The sequence below is a fragment of the Dunckerocampus dactyliophorus genome, chromosome 5 (genome assembly GCF_027744805.1).
Source record: "Dunckerocampus dactyliophorus isolate RoL2022-P2 chromosome 5, RoL_Ddac_1.1, whole genome shotgun sequence".
Classification (NCBI taxonomy): domain Eukaryota; kingdom Metazoa; phylum Chordata; class Actinopteri; order Syngnathiformes; family Syngnathidae; genus Dunckerocampus; species Dunckerocampus dactyliophorus.
Window position 1 is genome coordinate 29,074,397 of NC_072823.1, and position 24,268 is coordinate 29,098,664.

Consider the following 24,268-nt stretch of genomic DNA (forward strand, 5'->3'; position numbering starts at 1 on the left):
ACCTTACGGAACTCTAATATAAAGCCAGATAAAGTGTCTCTAATATAACCAGTGCCCACTTAGTCAGCAGACTGACCATAAAAGCAACCCTTGCTCAGCAGGTGAAGTAGGGGTTGCTGGTCAAACACCAGTTGACATTGGTGTCTAAATTGTTTGCACTTTCCACGGTCACCAGCATTCCTTGAGGGGTGAGGAATAATTGGTTCCTTTATGCCACTGGAAGAGGAGTGAGGAGCGGATGGCAGCGGTTGGAGAGGAGCGAACATGCCGTCAGCTGGAGCCGACAAGATGGAGCTTGTTCTCTCGCTGACGAGCCAGTCCACGTTGCTGGAAATTGACTGGAGAAGAGCCTCCCTGATGGCCAAATGATGTTCACTAATCATATGCCGATGTGCCTTGAGTGCAGCATGCACCGGATTAGACTCCGCGGGATCTGTTTCCATGGTGGGATTGTTCTGTTGTGGACAGTCAGGTGAAGATCCCAAATTGCGGAGCCAGACACTGTTCAGGTCAAAAATACAGTCTTTAATGAAGGTGGAGCACCACCCAAGTAGCAAGAGAATACAAAAGTTCAGAGTACAAAACTGAGGTAGAACGGTGCAACTAAGGAAGCAAAAACATAAGGCACCGTGGGAAAAGGCAAAACTCACTGGTGAGCAGGACGGCATCACAAGGAGCAAGGGGGACGTGGAACAGGCTCGAAACACACACAGCAGCCTAATAGGTCAATAAATAACAGCAAACCAACTGGAGCTTCACGGGCAGCATGCAGACCAGTAGTAACAATCCCACATCCTCCTCCTGTAGCAGGTGGCTTAAGAGCCCTTGAGGAAGAGTGGCTACAGGTGCGCCTCGTGGTGCCGCCCATTCAGGGAGTGAAGTTATCTAAAAGGAAGCACAACAGTGCAACGTACGAAGAATGTATACTTTCCCCAAACCTGATGCCAGCAAAATGTACGAAAGAGTTGTCCGTACGGACAGTATACAGCTCAAGAAACAGCACGTCACACACACGCCAACTGTACGTTTCTTGCGTTTTTGCACGTACACCGGGTATAGGAGTCCATACGACCAGTTGTGACCTAGACTTAAGTGGTTGTGATTTCACAGAAAACACTGGTTGACTTGTGAACATGTGTACTGTGACTGCATTTACTTTTAGAAGTCATTTAGGATATAAAAAACAATGTATTCCTCCGTCAGGTCCAAACAACCACAACCAACTGAAGTGCAACATCTGAAATGACTCATCCTCCCATCAGATATTTGTGACTAATGTCTCCTTACGACAAGACCAAATAAATGTATTTGTCATGGGGAAACTAAACACGGCTTGTTTGTGTGCTTCCCAGAGCACGACGAGTGCCTGAGCGGACTCCACGACTGCGACGACAACGCCTTGTGCTTCAATATGGTAGGAGGACATAGCTGTTCCTGCAAGCCGGGGTATACCGGCAATGGAACCGTCTGCAAAGGTACGCACACGACATCTCTTAAAGGCAACATATTATGGAAAACAGACTATTTGTTTGCTTGTTTGCATATTTGGGCCTCTGGAGTGACTGTCCAACCAAAAAAAAAAAACAGGCCACCCTGAACATGGCTGTTCAGAGGGTGTTTGAACTGAAGCATGTCACAGATTTTGTATGTTATGAAGACAAATCGGAACTGTGAAAAAAACTTGTACACATAGAGTGAAAATATATACAGTGTATGTATTAAAAAAATAATGCAATAATGCATTCGTCATTCATGATTCATAATCTATTCTTGTCATAGGTGTGGCATATCAAGACGCTGATGAGACAGCATTATCATTGCACAAGTCTGCCTTCCATTGGCCACAATAAAAGGCCACTCCAAAATGTGCAGTTTAACTGTATTGGGTATGGTCCGGAGGGGTCTGAAAACCAGTCAGTATCTGCTATGGCCACCATTTGTCTCTAATACCGTGTACACCAATCCAAGCATACCAAACATACTCAATGGGTGACATGTCGGCTGAGTATGATGGTCATGCAAGCAATGGGATGTTTTCAGTTTCCAGGAGTTGTGTACAGATCCTTGCAACATGGGGCCGTGCATTATCATGCTGCAACATGAGGCGGTGCTTGTGGATGAATGACACAACAATAGGCCTCAGGCTCTCGTCACAGTATCTCTGTGCATTCAAAATGCTGTCACTACAGTAAAATGTATTGTGGATGGAGTGGCCCGTGGTGGCAGTGGGGTCATGGCATGGGCAGGTGCGTATGTTATGGACAACACACACAGGTGTGTTCTGTTGATGGCATTTTGAAGATAACGAGCATGTGTGGGATGCTCTGGATCGGTGTATACATTACGGTATTTGAGGCAAGTGGTGGTCACACCAGACAGTACTGACTGGTTTTCGGACCCCTCCGGACCACCCCCCAATACAGTTAAACTTCACATTTTGGAGTGGCCTTTTATTGTGGCCAACCTAAGGCACACCTGTGAAATAATCATGCTGCGTCATCAGCATCTTGATATGCCACACCTGCGATGTGGACAGATTATGAATCATGAATGATGAATGGCCACTAACACACATTTAGACTTGTTTAGATTTGTGAACAATATTTGAGAGTGCTAGGCCTTTTGTGTTCATAGAAAAAGTTTTACATCTTTGAGTTCAGCTCGTAAAAAATGGGAGCAAAAACCAAAGTGTTGTGTTCATATTTTTGTTGAGTGTATATATTGGGAAAAAATAATGCAGTACTTTGAAGCTCACCCAAATGAAGTTTTAATATTTGTTCACGGATGTTTATCTACTTTATCTGCCAACTTGCGGACACTCATTAACAAACAGTCCGACCGTGGATAATGAACATTTTCTGCATTAACCTTGGCGAGATGCATTCATCATAATGAATCACATCAGCAAATTAGCTCTTATTCTCCGTGCAAATACGTACTGGATACTGCTGCTGCTCTAATTGCATAGTTAATAGTCATTCATCTTGTGGAGTAATGCTTCTTTCTTCTTCTTTATTTATTTATTTTGTCAGCTACATGCGACGGCTTGTGCCAGAACGGCGGGACGTGCTTGTCGCCCAACAACTGTGCCTGCCCGCAAGGATTCACGGGGAAGAGATGTGAGACAGGTATGCGAGAGGTTATGATGTTACAATGCCGACATCCACCTGATGATTAAATGCATGCTCTGCTGTGCTGATTGGGCCTGATTTAGTATGTGTGTGTGTGTGTGTGTGTGTGTGTGTGTGTTTGTGGATACACTCCTCCGTGAGTAATGGGCTTGTAGCTCTTTTATTGCCACGATGGAGGATTTGAACTGCTCATGCAGCAGTATGGGAATGACTCTATATCACGCATTAATCAGTGTGGAGGTTCTGTGTATGGGCCAAATCACAATGGGCCACGCTCCTGCGCTGACTAGCCTGTGTTCATCTCACTGAAACGGAGTAGGTTATTGTACAAAATGTTCTGTAGTTGACTCATTTGGTTGAAATATCGTATTGTGGTGCTGTTCCGCTCTCATGCTGAAGGTGGCAATAATGCGCATTACATAGAGATTACCAGGAAACATGTCAAAGTTTACCATTACCATCCAAACAGTGGTGAGCAGTCATTCAAGCCATCAAGGGTTTGGGATCTTGACTGGGGCATCTCTGTGTGGAGTTTGCATGTTCTCCCCATGCGTACGTGGGTTTTTTGCAGTTTCCTCCCTTATTCCAAAAGCTGATGTTAATTTTAGGCTCTAAATTGTCCATAGGTTCGATTCTCCCCTGGGCATTTCTGTGTGGAGTTTGCATGTTCTCCCCGTGTGTGCGTGGGTTTTCTCCGGGGACTCCGGTTTCCTCCCACATTCCAAAAACATGCATGTTAGGTTAATCGGTGACTCTAAATTGTCCATAGGTATGAATGTGAGTGTGAATGGTTGTTTGTCTTTGTGCCCTGCCATTGGCTGGCAACCAGTCCAGGGTGTACCCAGCCTCTCGCCCAAAGTCAGCTGGGATAGGCTCCAGCATGCCCCCGTCACCCTGAAGAGGAGAAGCAGTATAGAAAATGGATGGATAAAATATATATAATTATTGGTCAAAAATATGCATATTTAAGCACATTTTATGTTTTTTTGCCTCAATGAATAATTGTCAAGCATAAAAATGGCTAAATGAAGTAAAATACAAATAAGGCATTCAGAGGACGCATTCAAAGACTTAGTGATGATATGTAGCATTCTATACTGGTCAGTCGGTGGTCACTAGCCACAATAATCCCTAACACAGGCTACTGTTGCGGCCATAACCCAAGCCAAGCTAAAACTCAACTCATGAGTTGACATTACTTGCTGTCTGCCCCCCAATCAGCTCCCGTAGCACCTGAACACATTTACAGCAACACACACAAATATGATTTTTAACATTATTAGAGCCCTCCTGTTATTCTTTGTTTACACCACATTGCGCAACTGTAATGTGCAGGCTACGAGATCACTGCAGGGACACAAGAGACGGCCGCCGTGGCCAGGGTCTAGCTGCAAGACAGAAGAATAAGTAAATACACCCTAAACTGAGTAACAGTGCAAAATAACCCAAACATACCACCGGTGTCACAGCAAGGTGTGACAATATTCCCCCCCTCTGTTGGAGAACCTGCGGTAAAAGTCAGAAATAAGCGTTTTGTCAAGAATGAGCAACCGGGAAATCCAAGACCGATCCTCTGGACCGTAACCATCCCAGTCGATCAGAAACTGCACACCCCTTCCCCGCCTTCTGGCATCCAGGATGGTTCTTACAGTGAAAGCAGGATGACCCTCAATCTGCCGTACGGGGGGAGGGGGCGCCGGTGGGGGATTCAAGGCGGAGGAAGGCACTGGCTTGAGGCGGGAGACGTGGAACACCGGGTGGCACTTAAGGGACACTGGCAGTTTAAGGTATGCTGTCACTGGGTTGATCATACGCTCCACTTCGTAGGGCCCAATGAATCTTGGAGCCAGTTTTTTTGACTCCCCCCCAGGGAGATTTCCTGGGCAGATAACCCTCTGACCAGACTTGGAGTTCGGGGCTGGTTTGCAATGGCGGTTGGCTAGTCTTTGGTTGCGTCTGGCGGTGCGTAGTAGTGCCTCCCTTGTGTTGTGCCAGACGCGGTGAGCACGGCGGAAGAATGTGGCCACTGAGGGGGTTATACATCCAGCCCTCTGAGATGAAAACAAGGTTTAGAACAAGGTAGAACAAGGTAGTCCCGTGACGAAGTCCACCGCGATATGAGACCAGGGTCGGGAGGGCTTGGGGAGGGTTGGAGCAATCCCGCAGGGGCCTGATGAGAGGGCTTGCTCCTGGCACAGATGGTACAAGCCGCGACGAAGTTCCGCGTGTCCACTTGGAAGGTCGGCCACCAGAAGCGCTTGGCCAGAAGGAAGGCAGTCCGCCTCGCTCCCGGATGACAGGCAATCTTGAAGCCGTGGGCTCACGTCAGAACCTCGGAACGAAGCGCCGCTGGAACAAACAATCGGTTGGGAGGGCAACCTGCCGCGGGAGGGGAACCCTTGCCAGCCTCGGTGACGTGTCTTTCCACTTCCCATCAGAGGGCCCTTAGGGTCCTGGACTGGGGAAGGATGGTCTCGGGAGAGGAGTTCTCCACCGCGGGTGCAAACATCCTAGATAATGCATCGGGCTTCCCATTGCGTGAACCTGGACGAAAGGTGATGCAGAAGTCAAATCTTGTTAAGAAGAGTGCCCACTTTGCCTGTCGGGGGTTCAAGCAGTGGGCAGCACGGATGTAGGCCAGGTTCTTGTGGTCTGTGTAGATGGTACATGGCTGCGTCGCACCCTCCAGCCAATGTCTCCATTCCTGAAGAGCCAGTACCACCGCCAGGAGCTCCCGGTTGCCGATGTCATAATTCCTCTCCGCTGGGGACAGGCATCGGGAGAAGAAGGCACAGGGGTGCAGTTTCTGATCCATGGCGGAGTGCTGGGAGAGCACGGCCCCTACCCCTGAGTCGGACGCGTCTACCTCAACAAAAAAGAGATAGAAGGATTAGGGTGTATTAACACGGGTGTGGAAGTAAATGCTGCCTTTAGGCGTTGGAAGGCACGGTCCGCCTCCAGCAACCACACAAAGGGTAGCTTGGAGGATGTACAGTAAGCTTATTCAGAGGTTCCACCACCTTACTAAAGTTCCGTTTAAAACGGCGGTAAAAGTTGGCGAACCCCAGGAACCTCTGCGACAGCTTCCTTGATATAGGAGTGGGCCACTCGACAACTGCCTGAATCTTGGCAGGGTCAGGTTTAAGTTGGCCATTCTCCACAATAAATCCTAGAAAAGGCACGGAGGGTGCGTGGAACGTACACTTCTAGGGCTTAACAAATAAGACTCCAGGAGTCTTTGAAGGACCGTCCGCACCTGCTGGTAGTGTAGAGAAATGGAAGGGGAAAAAATTAAGATGTCGTCAAGGTAGATGAACACAAAACGGCCAATAAAGTCACGTAAAATGTCGTTAGACGGCCGGAGCATTGGTAAGCAAAAAGGCATCACCAGATACTCAAAGTGCCCGAGTGGTATATTAAAGGCCGTCTTGCATTCATCCCCTTCTCTCACGCGCACCAAATGATAGGCGTTGCGCAGATCTAATTTAGTAAAAATGACAGCGTCACGCAGCGAAGTAAAAGCAGAATTGAGAAGGGGGAGGGGCTACTTATTCCTAACTGTAATCTTATTGAGAAGGCGAAAGTCGATGCACGGGCGCAATGAACCGTCTTTCTTTTTAACGAAAAAGAAGCCGGCCGCGAGAGGGGAGGAAGAAGGGCGGATATGGCCAGGCACAGTGTTTGGGTTGAGAGATATTGTACAGCCGGGAAGAAGGTAGTGGTGAACCTGGTAATAAGTCTATGGTACAGTCATACGGGCGGTGAAGGGGAAGTGTAGTGGCCTGTTCCTTACAAAACACATCGCTAATGGAGTGGTACTCCCTAGGAACCGAGGACAGGTCTGGAGGGATAGCAGGTGGTGACTTAACCGGAGGAGCGGGGTGAGATGCGGCGCGAAGGCAGTGACTGTGACAAAATGTGCTCCAATTAAAAATCTTTCATGTTTTCCAGTCTATAATGGGACCGTGCTGGCGAAGCCATTGTAGTCCGAGTACGAGCGATGCCGAGCGAGACGGAATAAGAAATAAATTTACGACCTCACGATGGTGCGGGTTTGATGGGTAATACTAGCCAAGAGACGTCCATCGAGCGAGCAGACGTTCCCTAATTCTACGGTGGAATATTCATAGTTTTGACTAATTCACAGTCAATAAAATTCTCGTCCGCCCCAGAGTCAATAAGCGCTCTAATAGGACATGCTCCCCCTGTCCAAAATAGCATACCTTCCACCTGAAGTCGGTCCACCACAGCAGTTGAAGCAGCAGAAGTAGGTGAAACAGATGACAACTGTAGAGGAATGTCCCTGCTGGAGGAGGAGCGCTGTCGGGCTGGCCGAACCGGGCAGCGGGAGATCTGCTGTGCCGCGCTCCCACAGTACAGGCACAGCCGCAGACGTAGCCGTCAACTCCTCTCTGCTGAAGAAAGGCGACTGCCTCCCATCTGCACGGGGACAGCGACATCCTCAGGTGGTAATCCACAACTGGAGGAGGGAGGGAGAAGCGGAGCAGGGAGGCCCCCTGCAGGTGGAAGAGGGAGCTGATGTGTCGGTCGGGAAGGCTCCGCCCTCCGCTGAGCGCTGCGCTCCCGCAGCCGGTTGTCGAGGCGTATGGTCATCGTGATGAGTTCCTCCAAAGTCTGGGTCTCGTCCCGGGCGGCCGGCTCATCTTGTAAGCGCAGGCTGAGACTTGCCCAGTACGCGCTTCTAAGCACCTTGTCATTTCTGCCACTCTCGGCCACCAGAATAACCCACTACCGGGCTTGTTGGGGAACCTGTGGTAAAAGTCAGAAATAAGCGTTTTGTTAAGAATGAGCGACCGGGAAATCCAAGACCGATCCTCTGGACTATAACCCTCCCAGTCGATCAGAAACTGCACACCCCTGCCCCGTCTTCTGGCATCCAGGATGGTTCTCACAGTGAAAACAGGATGACCCTCAATCTGCCGTACGGGGGTAGGGGGCGCCGGTGGGGAATTCAAGGTGGAGGAAGTCACTGGCTTGAGGCGGGAGACGTGGAACACCGGGTGGCACTTAAGGGACGCTGGCAGTTTAAGACATGCTGTCACTGGGTTGATCATACGTTCCACTTCGTAGGGCCCGACTTCGTGGCCAGGGTCTAGCTCCAAGACAGAAGAATAAGTAAATACACCCTAAACTGAGTAACAGTGCAAAATAACCCAAACATACCACCAGTGTCACAGCAAGGTGTGACAGAAAGTGTTTCAAACAGAGTGGGCTAGAAGGACAACGTAATGTGAGTAGAACTTTTTTTCGCTATGTCATTGTCCATGTGCATCGTGTGGCGGGAGTGTGATGTAATGTCATGTCTGATCAGTGATCAGTGTTCCTGTCAATAATTTGTTGTACCCTACTTAAGTTGTGTACCAAACCAAACTGTACCATTTGGTGGAAATGTAACAGCGGTAGAGATAATGATTGCTAAAAGAAGAAATTTGTATTCTAATTGAACATGCAACTACTGTGTGTAAACAACATGGCCGCCCTGTCTGTGTTGTGCTTTTTGCCGGCCTGGAAGTCGAGAATCTCATCTCAGCAGCCATGCTCGCACCACAGTATGTCTAATCAGCCGCAGCAGCGCCGTCCTCAAATCCCATTTCAACCTCTACTGGAATGTCCTTCAAGAGACAAACGGCAGCGCTAATAGAAAGTCAAGTCATGGCGCTTCCCCCTGCAGCCGAGTGAAGGAACAGCGAGCTTCTCTCACTGGCTCAGGTATTGATTGCACATAAAGGTGCTTTTTTTTTATGAGGCGTTCCTTCTTTACTGCCTGTCTTCACGTAAATGAATTTTCTCCCGCTGCTGCTGTGAGACACTGAGGACGTCCGTGTGCAGCTGTCTTTCTCTTTTCTCTTAGCAGCGTTATCACTTGATGAGTTGTCCTTCAAATACTCTTCTATGGAAGACACTTTGCTTCTGTTCACCCCATTTCTAATTACTTTTACATCATTCGGACAGGAGCTCCCAACCAACCAGCCCCTCACGTTTCAGCAAGCATTTTTTACCACAGTAAAACTTCTCAACAGACCATACTATAGAAATGCAGTCAGTGTACAGTTTGTATAGCAGTGCAGATCTACCATCCTCTGAAAATGAGTCAACGAGACATGGGCCGGTTACTGGTTTCAAGGTATACCACGGTATGAAAAGGTCACGTTTTCAAAACCACTAAAGTTGTTGGTCATACCGTTCCTGCGGTATGGGAGAAAGTGGAGGTCCATCGTGTTGCCCAAAGTCGGCATAGATAGCACCGGTGATAGCTGCCTCATGAGCAGTGAGCTGCGCCGGTACAGCCGCGCTGTTGTCGGTCGACATATTACTCACATCGAGGGTCACCAAATGTGGAGACAGGAATGGGGGATAAGTGTTAGAGAGCGTTTACTCTCCACTCTCCCAACAACAAGCAACAACCACTTAAAGGAAAACTGCACTTTTATTTGGAATTTTGCCCATCATCCACAATCCTTCTGTGAGACATGAAAAAACTTCTTTCTCTTTTCTCTGCGGTCTAAAGCTAAAAACAGCTAAAAAGAGACAGGTAAGAATGCACGTAATGGGATGCAACTATTCTGCCTGTGAAGCCTTTTGAAAAAAGACTAAAAAAAACGGCAACAATGCTCCATTTGCATAATGTGACCTGCATACTAACCAAGCTACAGCCACACTGTTATTATTATTGTTAACATTGTTAGCAGAAAATATTTTGTAAGAAAATATTTATTGTGTTGTGACTTGGGTTGCAGGATTAGCCAGAGTAAATTGTATTATATTTATTTATTATTATTTAAAAATAAGTTATTTTTTGTTATTTTTATTTATTTTATGTTCAACTTTCATCATGTTCTATATAGAGGTTAAAAATGACCGTTTTGACGTGACTTTTTTTTTCTTTTTTTCAATAAAGATATTTCAAAATAACACATTTTAGAGCTGTAATTATAATACAGTAAAACCGTAATATTTTTCCCCAATGTTATCATGTCGTCAGAATCTCATGCGTCCCATGCCGAGAGTCCGCACACAGTCGTTATTGTCTAAATATCTGGCAACACCATAGCAAGATTTAGTAATCCCTCATTTATTGCAAATTAAGATGCGTTATTTATAGACTGAATATTTTTATAAGTACAGCATAGAAAACCTGTTTTTTTAACATTATTAGAGCGGTACACATTAAATAACACCCCTATAGTCAGCTTTACACTGCTATTACCCAATATAGTAGACATAATTAGAGAGAAATAATGTTTAATATACACTCACGTGTTAGCATTGAGAGAGTTCCTTGTTCTTTGCTTACTTCCTGTACAGTACTTCCTGCGATAGCTATTGTTTCATCAATGTAACATTACTGATACCTAGTGGCCATTGTAGAATACTACATACCATCACAACGGCCTTGAATGCGCCTTTTGAATGCATTATATTTCTATTTTACCTCATTTTTATGCTTGAAAAAACTTCATTTAGGCAAAAAATACATACAATTTGCAGACTTTTTGGCTAATAATAGGCCGTATTCAACAATGACACAGCATGATTTATCAATTGTTATATTTTTGAAAAACTGTGATCAGGTGAAGCCGCCAAATTCAAAGCACGAAGTGGCGAGGGACGACTGTAACTTTGTTTCGCATGATGGTAGCGTCATGGTATGATAATTATTAACTTTTTAAGGCATCCCTGTCCAAATACTTCTGTATCTAACTGTGTAGACTTTTCAGAAAAACTAGTGTGCTTTTAATTCTGTTGCATCTGTTTTGATGACAAGTTGGAACATCTTTTGGACGTGTTACGTCATATACTGTATAATACATCATGTATGTCTGTGAGTTGTAAACAACTCCATCAGATGTTTGCCTGCTGTTATTTACATAAATATTTCAAACATATTCAATATTTACATAAAAAAGAGCAAAAGATTAAAAACAGCAGTTTTTCGTGACCACACACCAAAGTTCTCCTTAGTGACCAGAGGCGACAAGTTGTTTGCCCCCACAGCGTCTTATTGGAAGCAGCTCCATACCATGCCCCTGTGTGCTTTTTGTTTCTTTTTTATTTTATTTATTTTTGTGTGCTTTATTGTTATTTTGTGTTTATTTTATTTTTATTAGTATTTCATTTTTTTAAATCTTTTTTTGTGTGCTTTTATTTTCTTGTGGTTTTAAAGTCTTGGACCACCACCACCACCAGGGACCCTCACTACAGCGCCAGATCTTCTGGCACGATGTAGTGTGATTGGCAAGTTCTTTTTTCATTATTTTGCAGTCTCCTTTCAGTGTGACAGCGGAGATGGACGGTATTTAATGTTGGATGTGGGGAACACTCCTTTGAGTCATGGATGGAGCTTAGATGGAGGTGACGACTTCCAGAGGAGCTGAAGTGGAACAGAGGAGACAGAGATGTTCCCTGACTGACAGAAGGGGGCTGTAGGGGGTTGGGGGGCTAGAGCTCGGTTTCCTCCCGCGTGTTTGGGTGCTGGTGGGTGAACATGGAAATGCTTTCACTAAAGTCTGAACCGAGCTGTCCTTCTTCTGAGAGAAGCCTGCCAGCTTTTTAAGGCCTCCCCTGAGACGGCTGCAGACTTGAGGGTCTGTCATAAAACACACCCACACAAACTTATAACCATGCACACACACACACATACACGCAATGTACCAGTTGCCCTATCCGATTGTTGTTTAGTTTGTATGATTATTATGCGCTCATGTGTTCTATATTTGTGTTGTTTTTGGGACTTATCATTGTGTATGTGTGTGTTTGCGTGTGTGTGTGTGTTGGGGAGGCAGGCTGACAGACACCAGCTAGCGGAGAAGTGTGACACTTCATGAATTATGCAGGACACCGCCGAGGCAGAGCATACACGCACACACACACACACACACACACACACACACACACTTGAGTCATGGATATAAATGTACGCAGGGGCTGCCGTGTAACGTGTGCCCTGACAAGCTGCACAGTCAATATGGCCGCCTTAGTGTTGTTATACTATATATAATGAGCACGTGCTGGAATATTTGGGTTAATTTCCTCAGAGTTGTTACTTTATTACCTTTTTGCATGAATATCCAACATTCAAATTCAGGCTTGTGGTGTGAAAGGCAAGACAAGATGTCTACAAATTCAGATAAGGTTACATTTAAATGCAGCATGAATTAGAGTTTGAAATAAACTAAACCATGACCAACCAAGGTTTTTAGAACCTTTTTCATGCACAATGTCTTTTACATAAATAAAAAAAAAAAACAATAAAATCCATATTTGTGCCAAAAAAATCTGTGTAAAAAGCAATGAACACATCAAAATCACATGATTAACATCATATATATTACTTCAATTGCAATATGATTAAGAAAGGCGCATGATGAGCATTAACTTAAAATAACAGGGTTTTCTATTCCCCGTATATTCACAATACCCTTAAAAAGCTTTTGAAGTAAAATATTTAGACATTTTATTGAAATGTTAATAAAATTAATATATTTTAAATAATTACATATTTTTAAAGATTATTTAATCAAATATGTGCAATTGTTTTAACAAAATAATAGTGAGATTTCTTATTCCATCCATTTTCTTCCGCTTAGCTGGGTCCGCGTCCCAAGGGCGGCAGTCTCAGCAGGGAAGCCGTCGAGAAGGCGCCGCTGTGTTTGGTTTGCCGCCTGCTCCTATGCATAGTGGTTTTTAATCTTTGTATTGTTGTGTCGCCGGTTATTGTTTATGATGGCCTGACACTCCTTGACATCGGCGCCACATACAATGTGCTTGGACAATGTGTTCCACCACCATTTCTGGCGTTTATACCACCACACCTGAAACGCTGTATCGGCCCACTTCTGCTGCCTGACTCCCCTGTAACACACACTTTTGAGAACTTTGATCTAATCTCTCTCCCACCAACCGCCCTCTAGACGTTATCTCTGCAAGGATAATGAAGGAGGTTATAGATACCGTTGGTCCCAGCCTTGTTCTTTTTATGAACAGCTGTTTCAGGCTGGGTATTGTCCCCACTTCCCTTAAGCAAGCTGTAGTTAGACCACTTCTTAAATAACCGACCCTAGACCCATCAAGTCTATCCTACTTCCGTCCAATCTCACATCTGCCCTTTCTGTCGAAGGTCATGGAGAAAGTTGTCCTCTCACAACTCCAGTCATGTTTGTCTATCCATAATATTGCTAACAAATTTCAATCGGGCTTTAGAACCCGTCACAGCACAGAATCCGCGTTACTGAAAGTACACAATGACATTCTCCAGTTCCCCGTTCTCTCCATTGGCTCTCGGTACAGTCTAGAATACATTCTAAAGTCCTTTTATTTGCGTTCAAGGCCATTCATGGACTTGCTCCAGCATACTTGGCTGAGCTTTTAACTGTCCGTCACCACTCCAGGGCCCTGCGCTCTTCTCAACACACAGTATTAGAAGTCCCAAGGATGAAATACAAAAAATGGGGGGATCGTGCTTTTGCTGCATTTGCCCCCACACTTTGGAACTCCCTTCCACCTGCGCTACGATCTACTACAGAGTTGTCAGTTTTTAAATCTCTTTTAAAAACTCATTTATTCAGACTGGCTTATGACATGTTGGTTATATGTACTTTAGCTGTGATTCTGTGCCTGTATTTTTATTTTATTTTATTTTTTTGTTTTAGTTGTTTTTATTCTTATTCGATCTTACCCTGTTCTTATTTGCTATTGCGTGTTTTTAGTCTTGTGAAGCACCTTGGGCACCATTGGGATGTTGTAAGGTGTTATACAAATAAACTTTCATTTGATTTGATTTAATTTGATTTGGAGTCCAGACTTCTAGTTCCACGAGGAGGACACCAAGGTGTTCCCAGGCCAGCTATGAGACATAATCCCTCCAGCGTGTCCTAGGTCTGCCCCGAGGCCTCTTTCCAGCTGGGTATGCCCAGGATATCTCACCAGGGAGGCGTCCAGGAGGCATCTAGACTATCTAGTCCAGATACCCAGCCACCTCAACGGGCTCCTCTCCATGTGAAGGAGCAGCAGTTGTACTCTGAGCTCTTTCCCAGATGAGTGAGGTCCTCACCGTATCTCTTTGGGTGAGTCCAGCCACCCTACGGACAAACTCATTTTGGCCACTTGTATCAGTGATCTTGTCGTTCTTTCGGTCACGAACCAAAGCTCATGACCAGAGGTGAGGGTGGGAACATAGGCCAAACAAAGGCCCAGCCCCTCTCGAGGAGTTTGGTTCCAGAACCCAAAGTGTAGGTGTAGGTGAGTCCGACCATTTCTAGTCGGATTGTCTCAAACTCTTGCACGAACTCGGGCTCCTTCCCACCAGAGAAGTGACCAGGTTGCCTAGGCTCCCACCCTCAACTGCCACCCAACACACAGTGCACCGGATCCTTATGCCTGCCCCCGCAGATGGTCGGTCTACGGAGGGGCGATGTCATGTGGCTTCTTCAAGCCCAGCCAGGCCCCATGGGTGAAGGCCCGACCATCAGGCTGCTTGCCTGCGAGCCCCTTCCCCCGGGCCTGGCTCCACTGTCAGGCCCTGGTGTCCCACATCCGGGCGAGGTGTGGTCTCACATTTTATTGTTTCTCATATCTTCTGAATCGCCTTGGACTTGTTTGCCTTGGAAGACCCTACCAAGGGCATATAGCCCTGACAACATATCTCCTCGGATCACTTGAGCACTCAAACCGCTTCACCACAATAAGGTGGTGATTCACGCATGAGGGGATTTTTTGGTTACTTTTCATGAATCATTTGTAGAAAGTCAATATGTTTGTGGTGGTAATTATTTTTATAATTTTTTTATGGCTGACTATTACGGGAAAAATATTCCCTAACCTGTCTTGATCTCCCTAATGGCTGTAAAAAAAAAAGTTCAAAATGTATCATGTTGGAACAAATTGAAATGCTTTCATAGCATCATGACATTTTCTAGCTTTATTACAACAGATTGGGGTAACTGTAGTGTGATCTGTGTGCTTTTTTTTTAGCTTAAGCTTGCATATTTTGCACTTCTTTCACAGCGTCCCTCCCATCCTCCCTGGTACTGCCAGGCTCACAAAACATCGGAACACATTCACAGCAACACACACACGCGCAAGTCTTACTTATGTCTTATGTTCTCTTCCTATGTTTATTATATTAGGTAATAGGAATGTTATTTCACGTCTGCAGGGCTCTAATAATGTTTAGCACATACTTAGAAGGAAGTAAACAGCTTTTCTATGAACTTCTATTCAGTTAATAAATAAGGAATCCTACTTCACGGAAATTCACTTATCACGGTCAGGTATGGAATATATTCGATCAATGAGGGATTACTGCACTGTATGCTGCTCTCCAGGTATACATTTTCGTGCCTTTTTTCAGTTTAGTTCAGTTTGTCTGAAAGCCTATTTGCTTAACAGTCAGAGTTACGTAGTGCGCTTGAACACCTAATTTACAAACAAATAAGTAAGTTTGATGACGATGTTGTACAGTGAGTGTATTTAATATTGAAAATTGTATTGTTGTTGTGTGCTCAATGATAGTTGGTCTTCTTATGAGGTACTCTGACTAAATAGTGCATTTTCAGCATTCTTAGTGGAGAGACCGCTTTTCCCTTATATTCAAATGCAAATGTTTGCAGGTGTGCTATAAAAGCTGAGGTATGTAACAATGTAGATACCAGAGGGACATTCTGCATTGCTGTTTATACCCATAAAGCCAATAAAGGTATGTTGTTTTTGTTTGCTTCATTAAGATAAGTGTGCTGGAGGAAGTCGTAATCTAACAGTCCGCAGTGGTTTTATAACACGTAACATCATGCAACACGGGGCTTTATGTAGTTTAAAGGTGCTTTTTGGATGATACAAATGGTCGCGAGAGGACCTCACACAAGCTTCTCACAGGAGGAGAAGCATTTTGATTCATCCTCTCACTCCCATGTCGTTTTTGATCAGCAGCTGTGCATTGGTAGTTGCTGTGTTCTGAAAGGGCGAGCACGCAGAGAGACAGAGCGATTCAAGTCGTTGATGGTGTGTGATTTGGCTGAGACGCGTGTGCCTCCTACACACTCTTGGAGGCTCGTCAGGCTTCCACTTTCTCACCATTGTGGTCGTTTAGCAGCTGTAGTGTTGATTTCATGAGGAGATTTCAAGAGATTGTTTTGGCGTGAGCACTTTTTTACTGCCTTCTTTTTACTGACGTGTGTCCCGCTGTCCGTATAAAGCTCCATCTTTGTTGCAATATTTGCAGGTCTGTGGCGTCATCATACTTTTCAAGCAAAGTTGTTCAGATGCTCACTGAGCTGAAGTCTCAAGAGATCTTGAAGTTTTGATGACTTTTGAGGTTCAACTGTGAGTAGAAATTTCAAGGAGAGGACATAATAAGTAGGAGGAGATTAAAGAGAAGAGGAGGAACAAATGAAAGTATCCAGGAAGGGAGGAGGCCACTGTGTTAAACAGTCCGTGAGATAACCCAGGGTAATTTGTTTTGGCCAATGGTTGTTCGTCTTTTGCATAATGCCCCAAAGCAACAGTAATATTAGAGGCGTGGCCTTCACAGCGCCCATGATGCATCACTGCATCATTGCAGCTCATTGGCTGCCTCAGAGGGGAGGAGGATGTCAGCGACTGTTTAAGCTCAAATGGCTTATTTAAGCGCAATGATTATGTCGTCATTATTTATTTAGAGACGGCCTCACAAAAGGACTCAATCCATCACTCCTAATTAGTGTGTGTTAATTGGAGGTCCGCTAATGGCGGGAGCTGTCGTTTAGCTGCCTCAATGACGTCTCACCCAGGGAGATGCTGCTTGGTGCTTGCTTGGTGCTGCTGGCGCGGCTCTCAGAACTGCACAGCTGCATTGCTCCGCACTTCAACTGCATTTTATTGTACATATAGTGTACCTCAGAGCAGCCAGTGGTGTCACGGGTGTGTTTGGGCTTTATTATTGTTTTGGAAAACTGACATCTGCTTCACAAGGTCATTGTACATGTTGAAATTCATTTTTCCCTCGGCAGTTCCTCCAGACTCACTCATGCAGCACTCATGCAGCCCCAGACCTACAAACTACCACCACCAAGGGAACGGAGCTTCTGAATGTCACAGAACATGTTCGACTTCATGTTTCCCCTCAATGAGCCACAGCTCCCTAAGTTCTGGCAGCACTCGTGCAACCCCAATCTGCAACGCTGCTACCACCACCAAGGAAGTGGAGCTTCAGAATGTCATTTTACATTTTGGAATTCATGTTTCTCCTCAATGAGCCGCAGCTCCCCCACTTCTGGCAGCACTCATGCAGCCCCAGACCACGTTGTTGATACAGTAGATAATTGGAATGATGTTGACCGAAGTGTAGTTGGTAACAAATAAGTGTGCGGTGATGTGGCATCGTGATTCCTCATCCACGTTCAGATTTGTGTTTCGGGCAAAGCCCCTACCTCAGGTTGCTTAGCGCCTTACGAAGATTGATTCAGTATTGGATTCTCCATGAAGACGGAGGAGCAGTGACACTTGATCATAACTTTAAATAACATCGGATGTGCTCAGTTTTTAAATCCACTCATAGTGAAATTGGAATCCAGGAATGTTTCCTGGTAATTCCTGCTGGAGTCTTACCAGGACGATCTGGTCGACCTCTGCGGGGATGGAAATAAGGCTCCTGGAGGAGGGTTGAGGATGGGAGTGGTAAAGAGTGCTGCATGGAATGTTGCACTGCAGCACTATCCGTCAGTCTGAGCAAGGGCAGCCAGAAGAAATCGTTTCAGGTTGACAAAAGGAAAAACGGACAAAAAGTGATGCGGGACGATGAAAGGACGAGATAAAGAGAATAGATCAAGCTTGCTCCAGAGTGGAGGCAAACTGCAGGGGTGAGCGAAGGTGATGGCGGTGTTTTTACTCCACCATGATTGACAGCTGAGGTAAAACAGGAGCATGTAGAAAGGTGGAAAAGGGGAAACAACGTCTGCTTGGTGCTCGTTTTATGCTGCCGTAATAGTGCCTTTGTTGCCGACCTGCCACTCGGCATAACTCCTCATCCTCCATCGCCTCCTATGCCTTCTTCCTCCTGCCCATCCGGACACCTGTCATTTACTGTGGCAGTGCTGAAAAGTTCTGCTCATTCAGGACGTAGAGGCCAGGGGTGTCCAAAGTGCTGCCTGGGGGGGCCATTTGTGGGCCGTGGCTGTTTTTTTATTAGCCCGTGACACATTTTAAAAATATAATTTAACAAAAAAAATTTTTTAAATAGAACAGCAGCAAAAATTTTAAAATCACCAGTAATGAAGTCAAAATATTAAGAGAAATGTAATCGAACAAGAAAAAGTAGTAATTTTACAAGAATAACGCTGTAATATTATGAGGAAAAATAACGTCATTTTAGGAGCATAAAGATGAAATAAGAAATAAAAAGATGTTATTTTTTCGAAGTCATAATATTAATAGAAGCAAAACAATGAATAAAGTTGTAATTTTTAATATTATAAGAATAAAGTCAAAATATAATGGGAATAAAGTCATGATGACAAAAAGAACATTTAAAAGAAGAAAGTTCAAAGTAGTTCGTAAATTAAAAAGTAAACAACAACAGCCGAAATGGAAAAAGCAGCTGTTGTGTTACAAGAATTAAGTCTAAATATTAAGAGAAAAAAGTATCCATTTCATGAGAATACATTTGTAATATTATGACAAAAAGCCGTGTCATTTTAGTATCATTGAGTTGAAATTTTAAAGAAAAAAAAGGTTGTTTTTTTTTAAGCTTTAAGATTATGAAAACACAAAAGAAAGTTGTCGTCAAGTTTGGAAAATGAAGTTGGTGAAAATATTAGAATATTATGGGGCTAAAGTCAAAGTATAACAGGAAGAAACTTTACAAAGATTATCTTAGAAGAAAGTTGAAAAAAACCTCAACAGCAAGAATGGGGAAAAGAGAAGTTGATGCTAATAATAGGCTTCTTCACTACGTATATGACAAAGATGAGATTTCCTTGAAAAATATACAACTTCTTGGCATATCTTTACAAAATATCAAAGTGTCAGCGTTGCATCCTTTCATTTTGGCGTATGGACACCCCAATGTAGGCTCGGATCTATAAGGGTGTTTCTAAAAGTTCCCAAATTTTTTGTCATGCAAGATTGCCTGTGACATTTTTCCCATTGAAAATAAATGGGCAATTTCAACATGGCCCCCTATTGGTGGAAATTGATTTGACATTTAACATTTCATGCAGCTACCTGCTTGTTCTGCGCATGGTGGCGTGGCTCAGGACGTAGCGTGGTCCTCTCCCAACCGGATGGTTCCTGATGGTACCTTTCAACATTCATTCTACATTTCAGGTCAGCTTCGGCGTTTGAGCATTTCCACTGAAATTGCATCATCTAGTTATTTGATTCATTTTACTTTATTTCAGCAAGTATGGTGATGCACAAAGTACTATTGCTAAAAGTGTCTCAAAGTAGAAGTGGTAGACGTATTTTGATCTCAAAGGTTGATCTCAACTACGGGAAAACCCCACCCCTCACTGAACAATACACATGAACAAGAACTCAAGTTTGCTTCCTGGTAACGAGACACATTTTATCCAAGAGGAGACTGCGGGCAGCAAGAAATGGGGCCACTGCAGCAAAGTGGAGACTGACAAAAAGAATATTAATTACACTCTGAAATATTATTATTACACAGAAGCAGGCGAGGAGGCGTTGAGCGCTGATTGGAACAGACAAGCAATTATAAGGATGCAGACCAAAAAGAAAATGACAATGGTTTTTGTGGAGCAGGTGTAACCTCATGCAAGGCTCAACATATTTTTAGACACTGCTGGGTGCCATAAATAGCGTCTTTGGGGGACGAGGATGAGGTAATACGTTCACGCTTGTGGCTGGCTCAGCGCTCATGCTGCTCTTTTTGTCATGGGATCATAGAACATACAGTACAGTACACGTACAGTACACGGACAGTACTGTACACGTACAGTACACGGACAGTACTGTACACGTACAGTACACATACAGTACAGTACTGTACAGTACACGTACATTACAGTACACGTACAGTACACGTACAGTACAGTACACGTACAGTACACGGACAGTACTGTACACGTACAGTACACGGACAGTACTGTACACGTACAGTACACATACAGTACAGTACTGTACAGTACACGTACATTACAGTACATGTACAGTACACGTACAGTACAGTACACGTACAGTACAGTACACGTACATTACAGTACACGTACAGTACACGTACAGTACAGTACACGTACAGTACACGGACAGTACTGTACACGTACAGTACACGGACAGTACTGTACACGTACAGTACACATACAGTACAGTACTGTACAGTACACGTACATTACAGTACATGTACAGTACACGTACAGTACAGTACACGTACAGTACAGTACAGTACATGTACAGTACAGTGCAGTACAGTACAGTACACATACATGTGCTGTAAGGTCTTGATTAGTGGGACTTGGGTGACGTAACTGAAATATTCCAAACCAAAATGTCGTCTGCTGGGTTATTTTGATATTCTGCACTATTTACCAACGTAGATTTCATGAGATGCTTCTAAGATATACTTTTCCAGAACACCAGTGTGCTCGAGTTCTTGCAAAATGATGACTTTATTCTTGTAATATTATGACTTCATCCTTGCAAAATGATGACTTTATTCTTGTAGCCGGATGGCTTTTCTTTCTGTATTCCACCTGTGCTTTTAGTTATTTTGTGTTGTTTGACTTTTTTGTTGTCAAAGACCATCTTTAGTCTCGTAATATTTTGCCTTAATTTTTAAAATGATGACATTTTGCTTGCTAAATTGTGACTTTATTCTTGTAATATTATGACTTTATTTTTGTATTATCAGAACTTTTTATTCTTGTAAAAGTATGAGTTTTTATGACTTTATTTTTACAAAATGACTTCTTGTAATGTTTTTTCGTCTAGTATTGCAATTTTTCTTGTGAAAGTAAAACTTTTTTTAATCAGAAAAGATGACAAACTCTTTCTGGTAATGTTACGATATAATTCTGAACTTTTTTGTTGTCATACAACATCTTGAATCTTGTAATATTTCTCCATTCCACACGCTAGTCTGACTCACTGTGTTTTTAAAAAAGCATCACCCAGCAACGTAATAGCTAGGTAACGACAGACAAGACACTACCAACCAATAAGGCTGAATAATCAACAACTATGCCAGTTCTAAACATGTAATTTAGGGGCTATTTACAAAACCATATACTGTACGTAGACGCCGCTTCACTGAGCCATACATCAGCATCACCGCCATCTTGGATGTGGCAAGGCTGCGCTGTAAGTGAATACAGGGAAATGTACCATTCTACAAACAAATGTAAGTTAATGCCTCGCCTTTATACATTCACACATGCACTCATATACTTTGGCACCAAAAACAACGTATTTGATCTTCTTTTTTTGAAATTTGCAAACATTGAGTGTGTATTTACAGCGGTGATAGACGTATAGAGTGCATATTCTGTAAAACATACGTGTGGAGGTTAGAAAACACGTGACACAAGACATAGGACATGGAACAAACGGAGGGGAGGTTTTGTACTGCTCTTCAACCCGTGGTGAGCCCAGCCCACCGAAAGCCGTCAGAGCCCAAGCACCCCCAGCACACACACCTCCACCCCATAACCAAGACCAGACAAGCCGCCACACATTGCCCCCCACCCCAATCCTAATTCTTGTTATGTCCCTTTCCTCATGTTTCTCCCTGCATTTGTGTGTTGTGCATTAAAATAAGCATTGCAGAAGCAAAACAGAATAATAATCCATCCATTTTCTATGCCGCCTATCCTCACTACGGTCACGGACATGCTGGAGCCTACCCAGCTGACTTCGGGCGAGGGGTGGGGTACACCCTGGATTGGTCGCCCCGTCACTGGCAGGGACGAACAACCATTCACACTCACATTCATAATTTAGAGTCGCCAATGAACCTAACATGCAAGTTTCTGGAATGTGGGAGGAAACCCACGCACGCGCGACGGGGAGAACATGCAAACGCCACACAGAGATGCCCAACGGAGATTTGAACCCAGATCATCCCGATCTCCTGACTGTGTGGCCAACATGCTAACCATTAGGCCACCGTGTAGCCAAGCCAACATCACACAAATAACAAATAATCCAAATACTAATGAAGGGGTTATGATATTTATTAGGAAGGTCTATTTTTGTGGTATCTCCTAGAAGACACAGCGATGGATTTAATGGGATCCCACAGCCCAAGCTGCTTGATAGGTTGTTGGTTATGGATGACCACAAGGAGTGTACGGGTGTGCAGATTCATGCGGCATGCAAATATTATCCGTGCAACCCAAAGTGCATTGTCTTATGAATGAATGAATGAATGTGTGAATGTATGTATGAATGTGTTATTTTCAAACAAGTGGTGAAGCTGAGTGATTCCCTTTTGGTGCCAAAGTGGGAAATAAATTGTGGAATTGTGCAGTTGAAAGTCAGGGTTGTGCCATATGTGTGTGTATTTACAGTACATGGTGCTATTGAACAATCAGTGATTCTTATACTTGTTTTGTATTTGATCTTCTCAGACGGCTCAGATAAGAACTTTATTGATCCAACGCAGTAGTAATTCACATTACCTCAATCGTAGAGCACAAAGTAGTGCCGAAAAACCATACACAGTGTGTGTGTGTGTATATACACAGTGGGTTTAATGCACTAAAATAAGAACATGAAAGTTATCAATCAAAATGATAATCAGAAAATTCATGTATTGGTATCGGTTGATATCGGAATAGGAAATTGAGAGTTGGACAATATCGGTTTTCAGCAAAAAAGCCATCCCTAATTACGATGTTTTTTACTTTTCTGTTGTCAAACATTATCTTTAGTCTTGGAATATTTCGCCTTTATTCTTTTAATATTGAGACTTTAGTCTCATTAAATTTTGACTTTTTTCTTGTAGTATTACAAATTTTCTCGTAAGTTAAACTTTTTTTAATCACCAAAAAATATTCCTACGTTCCGATGTTATTCCTATGTTATTTTTTGTCTATATTCTTGGAATATTCTGCCTTTTTTTCTTGTGATATTTTGCCTTTTATTGTTGTAAAATGATGACTTATTTCTAGTATTACAGACTTTCTTGTGAAGGTAAAAGTTGGGAAATTTGGCCTTTTTCTTCCCCGTCATTTTTGTGTTCTTTTTGCAGCCTCGTACCATTGGTCCATCTCTCAGTCGGCCTCGGTCTGCAAAGTCATTTTAAAGTCTTTATGGCAGCAAATGAGTCTTGTGCAAGGAACTTGGCCGCAAAGGCATAAAACAAATGGAGGTAACTTTTAAATAGATAAAGCCCTAATCTGCGGCACATTTGATCACTGGTTCATCTGCTGCAGAAATTCCATGAAAAGCCTCAGAGCTCATTAGCCAATAGATCTTAATCCCATTACTGGCTGGGCGGCGGGCGGGGGACACTGCGTCTGCAGCCCCCTTGCACAGTAGGTCAGGCTGCCATTTTTATTGCGTGGCTTTAGCTCACCCCCCCACGTGCCCACTTGTCACATAGCACAGTCTCTTACTTTCATGAAATGCCGGTGCAGCATCAGTGTACTGCTAATCTGTTTGTTTTTGTCTTGTTGCCAACCTTATTGGGTCATTTCCTGCTGGATGTTCTTGGAAGTGAATGAATGCTTTATATACAAATGATACTGTATACATGTACAGTACAGTGAGTAGTACAGCTATATGATGCATAGAGTACATGTGAAATGAGGTGGGAATATGCGCCAAAATATACAATATACAGTGGTTCCTCATATGAAAACATAGTGTTTGAACGTTATATTATATCGCAGGGGTCTTCAATTAAAGTTGAGGAAGGTCCGTTTATGCGATTATTTTCACAGCGAACGTCGGAACATTATTTTGCTATAATTGCGTCCAACACACTAGCTCATTTGAATATCAAATGGAATGAAACCCTGGGGGGGAGGTCGCAGGGAGGACTTTCAATATTAGTGCAGACCTGCCAACATGTATGAATTTGTTGTACTCAGCATGTAATTTCAATATGCTTGTATGCTTCGCTGCTCTCCATTTTGTTGCATTTTGCTGTATGGTGCAGATAAATAAATTGATATTATCAG

At 43.8% G+C, this 24,268-nt stretch overlaps 1 protein-coding gene across 2 annotated transcripts in view; it reads left to right on the forward strand.

Moving 5' to 3' along the window:
• Positions 1–24,268, forward strand: part of nell2a (neural EGFL like 2a) — a 181,241-nt gene that overhangs the window by 137,886 nt on the left and 19,087 nt on the right. For both annotated transcript variants that reach the window (XM_054776840.1, XM_054776841.1), the window contains exons 14-15: positions 1,353–1,475; positions 3,033–3,128. In XM_054776840.1, coding sequence (XP_054632815.1) covers positions 1,353–1,475; positions 3,033–3,128 — 219 coding nt within the window. The remainder of the gene's footprint in view (positions 1–1,352; positions 1,476–3,032; positions 3,129–24,268) is intronic.